Consider the following 10207-nt stretch of genomic DNA (forward strand, 5'->3'; position numbering starts at 1 on the left):
ACGATAAAGGTTCCCCAAACTGAGCTGAATGCTGGTGTTGGTCACATTCATTTCATGAAAGTTGGCAGAATTCCCCTTTGGACAGATATCACACTCCCCAGCAAAAGGCGAAACTGTGATGGTATTCTTAGATTCATAGTGAGGTAAGTTGTCACTGATTCCTCCATCCACATAGCGCTACAAAAATTAACAGAAATAAGAAGTCTCGAAGGCTGAAAATGTCTAACTAGCAGATTTCCCATGCAAGAATTAAATAGCATTTAAGACTGTAACAGAACAGTCTCTGCCTATGCTCCTGGGCTAAACATTTTGAGTAGCATGCTTCCTCCTCTGCCAGTTAAAAAAAACGTTCCTACCTATAGTTCCATAGATAGCCTAAGAGTATTCTATTTGGGGTTTTTCTATATATTTAAAAAGGGAAAGTCCATTTTAAAGACCATAATCCTACACAACACGCAGAGAAAAAGTAGCGCAGCTGTCTCCTCTTCCTCAAAGGAGAGCACCAACCAAAGAGCTACCAGGGTACTTCTTTAGAAAGGATAAGAGTAAAAGAATAGCCCTACACTTCAAAGCTCAAGTTCTGTGATACTAAACCATTCAGTTAGAATAAGAGTAACTTAAAATTACTCTAAGTAATTAGAATTTGATATAAAAGCATCAAAAATATTTGGACATAAAGAAACTGCAAGTAAAAATGGACAATGCTTCAGAAACCTTGCCAACAGTCATGGATATCTGTTCTGCTTTGAGTGCAAGTTTAGAAGCTGTTCCAGGTTATGCTCTTATCTCCTTCGTGTTGAATTGCCCATTTCTGTAGTTTTAGTGCATCACCATCTCAGACATTTTAAGATCCAAGAACTGAAGAGTTCTGTATTGGGGTAACCAATCTATAGTGCAGCAGCTGCTATGGCTAAAGACAACTCTGCTCGCTCACATCAGCCATCTTTCCAGTGGGGCCAATTGTAGCTAGTTTGTTCTGACAGTGGCAAAAGACTACCAGCTTTGCTGGTTTAGTGGCTGCATTTTCCTTCTTCTTAACTAGGCAAAAGACATAACCTGTAGGTCCATGTAAGATGTTAATGTAACAGAGCAGGTGATTTGAGCAGGAGCAACCTGGATTATCAATTTCATCTGCCTTGATACTCACTCCCTGACCATTCTGAGAAACAAATAGGAATTAGGAAGAGGAAAGCTCAGAGCAATTTTTCCAACATACTCTTCCAGAGCAGCCTGTTCCTACCTGTCGGCTTTCCTGGACACTCTTTAGACCCAGCAGCATGCAGCTACTGACAAACTTCCTATAGGTGTGTAATGCAATCACTAAAGTACACGTGCAATCACCAAGTCCTTCGTGGAAGTATCAAGTGTAATACAACAGGTTTGGCAAAGGAGGAGCCATAGCATGCGGCCTTCTCGTGAAATTATTAAAAGGTGGAAGTACGCATCTGAGTCACTGTTCTACAGAGGTAAATGGTTTTAATTATTTGGAGTTTCTGCCTATCTGTTCCCCCTAGTAATTTCTTAATCTAAAACCATTGCTGTGTTTGAAAGGGGTAGTAAAACCCAAACAAAACCCACCACACCCAAAAGCTTCACAACTGGCAGTTAGACATACCTATTGAAAGTTATCCTTAAGTCTCTGTTTTAAAGTAGACATGCGTGAAGCACCAAGCCAGTACACAGCAAGATGCTACAAAGTTTACATACTTGACATTCTACTGTGTTCAAGCCCTGCAGGAGTCATGCCAAGCATATGCAACTGCGGTATTCTTACCAATTCACATCAAAAATGCCTCCTAAGCATCAAAATCATATCAAAATAATTGCAAAGACCACAAGGATGCAATGATTCCTTCCTTCCCCTTCCCTCAAAATAGGACCACATAAAGCATCACTTGTATGTTTTTGTACTCTGAACTAAGCCTTTCAAAATAACATTGTTGTCTGGGGACAAGAACTGAATAGCCAGATTAGCCTGGATCCACCTAAACCTTGGATTCAGTCCAACGTCCTGTTTTCATAACACCTTTAATCTGGAAGAGTTTAAGGAGACATACAAGGTTTAGAAGTACAGATAAAGAAAAAATCTGTATACAGTTCTAATCACTTTTGCTTAAATTGCAGCATGAAAAAGAAAATACATTTCATGTCTGTCCTTGACCTTTTAGAACTTCCAATTTGCCTTGAGAACAGTCTGTCACCAACCACTGGTAAAGATGTTTTGAGTTTTCTTTCAATATTCTTCCCCTCTCCTTACGTAAGGAGCAAAGTTGGAAGGAAAGCAAATGCAAGTTAATATAACACTATAACAAAAAGCCATGAATGTCACTGCCTCGATTTGAAATGCATGTCTGCTTCCAGACCTGTTAATCAAGACACCTACAAGAAACTATACTAACTTTTCTGCAGACGTTGCCCCTTTAATGGGGGATTTTAGAAAACCCAGTACAGCCATGAAGTATTAAGAGGTTCTGTAACCAACAGTTCCTGTGAAGTAATAGAACAGCCTAATATTGACACTTTACCTTTAAAAAGCAACATTTCTTACACTGAATACAAATGACAGAAGACATCAAAAACCTTTGTTTATATCTAACTGAACACAGAACTTTAATCCAGTTTTAAGGCAGTTCTACCTACAGCAAGAACACAACGATATACAATAAACTATCTTACAAGATTTTATTTTTTTTTAAACAAACAAGTGACCCTTCCTATAAACTTGTGAAGGTGAATAAGCATCACTTTCTTCAATAAATATTTATCCTTAAGTTAAATACTCGCTAGCTTTTGCATGGAGAAGAAATATACGTAACAGATCTTCCACACATCTAGTGTTCCCTTGCTTTTTTGAAAAGTTGTAACATACAGCTACAGTACTAGAAGCTACGATGAAGGGTTTTATTTTACAGTAGGATAACTGAAAAAACATACACATTGTCTCTTAGTATTTTCAGAATAGCTAGAACTATTTTTAGATCTTAACAATAGAGACTTACCACACCTCTAAATGACGGTGGAATTAGGCCACAATAAATAGGCACAAATGAACTACAGATTAAAGCCTGTAGGAAAATGAGACCATATAAATTAAATGGTAACTGTTCTACTATTGAAATTATCATTTATCTTTTTAGATGTTAGCAAAAACAGCCAAGCAAGCAACCAAAAAATCCCCAGCAAGTACACTTGAATAAAAAGAAAAGGGGAGGGGGGAAAGGGTATTATCAAACATTATTTTAAACAGGATGAGGGTATTCCACATTTCTTTTTTAGAATATAACCACACTCCATCTAAAAAAATGGTAAGACTCACTGAAAGACCATTTCTAGAAATGCTGATTAACAAGGATAAGTTTATGATCATTCACTCAAGCTACACATTTTCTGAGTAACCAAAGTAACTAACTGGGGACACAAATATCAGCATTCTGGGATCATATTAAACTAGCTTTGTAACTGATATTAAGAATTTTAAAAAGCTATTTTTAACTGTTTCTTGATCACTGCGCTTTTATAAGAATGACCTTAAGAAAATTCTTATTCATGAAGGATATAGTTTCATTAGATACACTGCACTTTAAAGGCATTTATCCTTTTTAAGATTGATTCCTCGCACCTACTCACTAAAACAGTTCGCAGATACATTGACTGGGAAAACTAATAGGTGAATTTAGTGTAATGGAGCTTGAATTCACCTTTAAAATACTGCCAAAGTCACAATATCCTAAAATGTTTAAAATGGAAATCCAATGGATGATGTTAAATGGACTTAAGATTACAGAAACTTTTAAAAGTTGCCAAAAAATAGACATACCTGGACAACTTCTTCTTTAGAGTTAAAATTAGATATCAATGCATTTTTACCATCTGATACTCTGGTTAGCGAAATACACAGTCTGCCCGATGACAACTGGTGAGTGTTTTCTGGAAGATTTCTCATCAGTCCATCTCTTATTATCTTTATCACATTAAAGGAAGGATGAAGAGGACCAAGATTTCGCTTTCTAGCTTCTTTGGCTAATGCCAGAACATCTGCACAAGCTTGAGCTGAAAATAAAATGCATTTAACTTAAGAACAGAAGATATGTCAAAAACCATACTTCCAGTAATAAAGCATGTCTAGAACTCCAACTTTTCTCTCTGATTGCCAGCATGAAAATTCAAGAGCTTTTTAACAGATAAAATAACTATCCACTAGCGTTTAACAGAGTTTAGGAGTTTTCTGAGGAAAAAAAAAAGTCACTTTAGACTTTCAAATAGAACTCCCGGTGAAGATCCAGCCACTAAGTTACTTATATGTTATTTTTATGTAGACTGTAGGTGTAAAAATACCCATGTAAGATGCTTCCGTTAGGAGCTACTCATTCCAGAAACACATTCTTTAGAAAAAACCAAAGATGAGTGACCTCCCATAAACATGTATGCATGGACAGACTCCATATGCAACATCCATAAAAACCTACAGTGTATGATGCACAGATTTAAGGTCTACAGTATGTCTACTGAAGAAGCAGAGCACCTGCGTCCATCACAGCTATTAACACTCGTTGGACTTTAACAAAACTTAAGGTTTCAGGGCACCATTTATCTTCATTTATATATAAACACAATAAAGGGAACATTAAATGTGAACTTATGGTAAGGAATGTCAGGAGGGAAGTTTTTAAAGCAGTGGGTAAGGAATGTGGAAGACATCTGCAACACCTCTCACACAGGTCTCCACCTAAATAGGTGCATTTTTACCAACATGTAACAGACATATAATAATTTTTTCTCCAATTAAATCAGCGTTTCAGAACTACATCAAACCACTACGGAAGACATGATTGTTCCTAAGAACACTAAAATCATTTTAGCAACCACACATCTAGTCATAGTAAGAACAAACAAAACATTGCAGGTGGATGAGCTGCTGAATTTTTAATGTCATGTTTCTCCAGGGCATACTTTGAGGAAATTGCCTGATAAGCTCGTCAACTTGGTAGAGGAAAGGGGGTGGGGAAGAAGGTCAAAGTAACAGGTTATTAACCTGAGTGATATGCTACAAGGTCATCTAAAAATATTTTCAGAACTTGCATATTTTAACTTACATAGACTCTTTCTAGAATAGACAGGATTCAACTTAAAGTTAAATGTGAGCCCTGCACTGGAAACGACTCTGCTTAAGCCTTTGAGTTCAGACTAATTTCCAAAAGTATTCTCTTTCTACAATGTTATTTTTTCCTCCTCAAATAGCAATACCTAAACCTTTCTCATTCCTAACACAGTAAACCAAGAGTCTACGTTCAAAAGAGTATCTCTCAAGAAATCTGAGGTATCAGACGTACTCCATTTTTACCACAATTTTTTTCATTCCACCCTTGCAGAGTGAAGCTTTGGGCCAAGAATCCACTGATACCAGCAGCCTGACCCCACCTCCTGCCCCAGAAGATAGCAAACAATTTAGACACAGCTCACTGTTCATGGTCAAATATATGCTTATGTTAGTAAAACACATTTTACATGCAATCAAAAAAATCGTACAAGTCACATTCTGGCAAGTGAAGAAGTTATTTCCAAAAGCAGTTATGTAGACAGTTTTAGCAGTTCTATTTTTCATGCACTCAGATATAAATTACCACCTCCCTTTTCTTTTTAATAAACTAAGTTAGCAACGTTCAATCTTCTAGACTTTCTGAACAGAGAAATCAGGCACGTTGCAGGAGTCTGAGATACTGAACTACCAGAACTCTGTCCAGGAAGTCTTGGAGCAGTCTTAGTGCATGCATTAATTTCCTTTTGCAAAATAAGTACATTTTTGAAAACTTATGCACCAAGCAAGTAAACTGCTTGTTCTAAAAAACAGACCAAGAGCACTGGGTGCATGGACACATGAGCAAGCAAATACACACACTCTCACTTCTCTACCAGGTCTCGACCCTGTTTTTCTAGCTAGCATCCTGTCAAATTGAAGCTCAAGCTATTACTTAAGTTCGAAGCACGGTAACATCTCTGCTCATTTGCACTGCACGCCTGTTTCTGCAGAAACAAAACGAAGTAAACCAGGGCCCTCTACTAACCTTGTGTTGTGATTATTTATCTCTCACCGTAAAAAAAACATCAGGCAAGTATCAGCTCACTTTACGTACCCCATTAAAGGGCTGAAAAACTGATGACCTCTAACAGTTTAGATTTGAACTCCTCTCATTTCCTTTCAGAAAATAACTACCCATCAAAATGAAATTTGATTTCACAGTTTACCCATCTCTTCCACATAGAAGAATTTCTACATTTGAGGTAGTCGGGGGGGGGGGGGATCAAGTTTACATATTTCATTTATTGTAACCTATTTTAAATATGAGAAGGGCTCCTAAGCAAAAAAAAAAGAATATGTTGTGTCTACCCAAGAGTATGTGATATTAAAACACTGAAAACATAAAAAGCTGTTCATTATTAATTCAACAGACTTCAAAGTATCCCAACTTCTTTTCCTTCTCCCTTCCTTTCTCAACAGGACTAAAATACAGTTACCTCTTAGGCTGGTGTATTCCAAAACGGGATCTTCGCAGAAAGGGACAGAGCTCAAGTCAGACTGGGGTTTTAGGCAGAACTTGGTACATCTGTTTTGGTTTTTGAAACGCAAGAGAACTAAAGAAATTAATGTTCCTATTAAATGTGAACTGTTTCTAGTTATATTTCTATATTCCTATTTTTAATGGTTGTTGTGGTTTAACCCGGCAGGCAGCTAAACACCACACAGCCGTTCGCTCACTCCCCCCTCAGTGGGATGGGGGAAGAGAATTGGAAAAAAGGTGAAACTCATGGGTTGAGATAAAGACAATTTAATAGGACAGAAAAGGAAGGCAAAATAAAAGAATATACAAAGGAAGTGATGCACAAAGCAATTGCTCACCACCCGCTGACCAATGCCCAGCCAGCCCCTGAGCAGCCACCGTGCCCCCCCAGCCAACTCCCCCTGGTTTTTTTTTTTTGTTCAGCATGACGTCACACGGTATGGAATATCCCTTTGGCCAGTTTGGGTCAGCTGTCCTGGCTGTGCCCCCTCCCAGCTTCTTGTGCACCTCCAGCCTCCTCGCTGGCAGGGCAGTATGACAAGCTGGAAAGTCCTTGACTTAGTGTAAGCACTGCTCAGCAACAGCTACAACACCAGTGTGTTATTAACATTATTCTCGTACTAAATCCAAAACACAGCACTGTACCATACTAGGAAGGAAATTAACTCTATCCCAGCCAAAACCAGGACAATGGTTAAATAATTATTAATTCATTTCCTACAGAGTAAAACCTGACATCGTATTTACAGCCCCCACCAAACCTGTTCTCTTTAGTGCCCCACTAGAATGGATGACCACATCGCCACCAAAATACCGGATCTCCAAGGCATCCATGGGGAAGCTCTCACAAGAGGCATGCACCTTAGCAGTTCCAGTTTGGAGTAGCCTGGAATGCACTTCATCCTCAAAAGAACAGTCTCCTCTAAGCCTCTCCCCTCTACCTTCCCCCAAATTCAACAAAGGAAACTTCTTTCTCAGTCTGGAAAAGTACACTTTTTTTTTTCCATTCAATGGCTAATGTTTACATTTATTCAAACTTGAAATTCTACAGACTCTCAGTTTGCCCATCCAACAGGCAACATGAAGCACAAAGAAACCCTTTAAAACACCCAGCTACAAACCTGTGAGAGATGAAATATGCACGTCCATTTTAGTCAAAAACCCTGTTCGTATATATACATACACATACACTCAGAGTTTTATGTGCACCAACAAGCCTACTAATTCAGATCTGCGTCCAGTGAAGTCTTGAACACCTCCAAGGATGGAGATCCCACAACCTCTCTGGGCACCTGTTCCAGTATTTTATCACCCTCGTGGTAGTTTTTTCCTTATACCTAATCAGAATTTGCCATGTTCCAGCTTGTGTCTGCTGCCTCTCATCCTTCCACTACGCATCTCTGAGAAGAGTCTGGCTCTGTCTTCCCACAGTGAAACGCAACTCTGAGAACACGTGGGACTTATAACCACAACTGCAGAAATAACAAATACTGCATACTAAAGTATATCAATGTAAGGCAGGCGTACAATATGAACTAACGAAATACATCAAATTATTATACCACAGTGTTTCTTTAGAGCTTATTTACAATCCTCTGCTTTCACACAAGCTCACAAAAAATTAACAGCTAAAAAGATACAGAATTTACATGGGAATACCTTCTTAGTTTGATGAATTTACAATGATTCACAGATTTTAGAGTGAATTAGTGGCTGGGTTTAAATTGCCTTCCAAGTGGCTTTTTTTTTTTTTTTAAGTTTCCAGATGAAATGCACTTGCCCATGAAATACAATATCTTGGGCAGTGATCGCACACATACGAACTATTCTATTAGTTAGAGAAAAGCAAAGATCTCAGTTGGCATATGAGAAGGGAAAGACAAGGGAATAATTTGAAGTCTGCAAGTCTCAATTATTAAAATGCTAAAAATTTTAAAAGCTCTTAATAACATACTTTCAAGGTAAACAATATACATTTTTGTGCTTAAGAGCACTGCAAATATTTAAAGCAGCTTCCTTCTTAAATCAATTTTAAGTCTTAAGTAATTGCAAATGGCTATGTTCTAAAACTAAATAGTTATTGTGGATAAATATGATTTTTTTTCAAAGCTGGTATTAGGCTCATAATAACTCAAGTGTGTTATATTAGGACATTAGAGCAAAATTAAATTAAAAAGTTTAAGTAGCACAAGTTTATTGCTAAAGCTTTGAAGAAATTAAGCATATGTGATAGAGATCAGTGGCTAAGCAGCAGGGACAAACATTTCATAGCATTACTCTCTTGCGTGTACAGAGAACTTCTGTTTGGTTTAGTCAGTGAATTGTTCCCTCAGAAATTTAAAAGCAAAACCCAAACCCCCTCCAAATCAAAATAAGCACTCGTCGTTTTCCTCCTCCATCTATAAGTAAGATGAAATGTGAATTTACAAAACCTTCTAGTTCTCAACCTGTTAAGGGTACCGTTAACAAAAACAATCAGTGTTGACTCATGAACTAGACAAGCTTTTATTCGGTGGATTTCTTTGGTTTAAAAGGAAAACCATTCTCAGATTTCCAGATATTTCATACACTTTTTTTAACTGCATCTCCAGTCACTATTCTAAACACCTTACTTGACACCATATTTTACTTGTACCAAGCTTGCTTTAACGTCTAGCATGTCTAATTCACTAGATAAAAGTATATTTGGGTTCTCACGAGCCCTAAATAGGTAAAAGTAAGGTATACTTCTCCTGCTGCTAGAAAATAAGTGCTTATTTCACAAGAGAGACTATAGTTGCAAACATCTTTTATCCAGTATAACTACAAAACAAGATTAACTCTACTACTTAAATCACAATTAAAATCAGTGATTTTAATCAATCCACCGTTTCTAATCATATACCTAAGTGACCTATGTAACATACACTGTGCACAGATTAAAGAGGAAAAGCATGTTAAAGCTAACCTAAGCCCTGACCCTAACTGTCTTAGCCTTACCCCAAGAAAGGAGAAGCTTTAGAGGAAGCAAGTTAAAGCCAACTGAAACTTCACGTGCAAAGGTAACTACAGAAGAGATGCATTATTTCCCAATAAAGTGTAAATATTTTGTTTCAAACTGATGACAGGATTAGTCTGCCTGCTTTGAACGGTGTGAGGATTCAGCTACCTCCCGCTCTCCCAACAGTTTTTAATTCCTCTACTTTGCACAAAGGTGAGAGCAGCTGTCATCAACCCAGCGTTTGCAACTCCAAGGCCAGGAGGCACAGGAGCTCCTTAGGTGGACACGCGTATCTGTCCCTGCACCTGGGGGAGTAAACTCCAACCACTTGGCTACACAAGTGTTGAAATCAGATGAGGCATCGTCAAGACCGTTTCTTGAGCCCGGGAGGTTGCTGAATATGCGTCCACGGTGAACGCACGCTGACTTTACCACCTGCCTCTTCCCCCACCCTCAAGGAAACACACGATTTTTCTGTATTTTACTCGGAGGTAAGATGTGCACGCAACGAGACGTAAGGGAATAGAAAAAGAGACACCCCGGCACCTACCGGGCCATACAACCCGTTCGGATTTAATTTCATAAAAGGTGCCGCGTTGCTCTTTGGGGGCAGAAAACGAGAAAGCGAGAAAAAGAGCCAGCCCCGCAGGGAAGGGCAGCCCAGCCCAGC

General features: G+C 38.4%; 1 protein-coding gene across 1 annotated transcript in view; it reads right to left on the reverse strand.

The window, feature by feature from the left end:
* The window catches only part of LOC103924466 (patatin-like phospholipase domain-containing protein 2), a 17164-nt gene extending 9773 nt beyond the window's left edge, over positions 1-7391 (reverse strand). Inside the window, exons 1-4 of the mRNA XM_009332995.1 lie at positions 7319-7391; positions 3818-4071; positions 3000-3065; positions 3-177 (exon numbers count right to left, since the gene is read on the reverse strand). Of these exons, the coding sequence (XP_009331270.1) occupies positions 3-177; positions 3000-3065; positions 3818-4071; positions 7319-7391 (568 nt within the window). The remainder of the gene's footprint in view (positions 1-2; positions 178-2999; positions 3066-3817; positions 4072-7318) is intronic.
* Between the last annotated feature and the right edge of the window lie 2816 nt (positions 7392-10207).

Source organism: Pygoscelis adeliae, unplaced genomic scaffold (assembly GCF_000699105.1).
Source record: "Pygoscelis adeliae isolate BGI_AS28 unplaced genomic scaffold, ASM69910v1 Scaffold38, whole genome shotgun sequence".
Taxonomy (NCBI): domain Eukaryota; kingdom Metazoa; phylum Chordata; class Aves; order Sphenisciformes; family Spheniscidae; genus Pygoscelis; species Pygoscelis adeliae.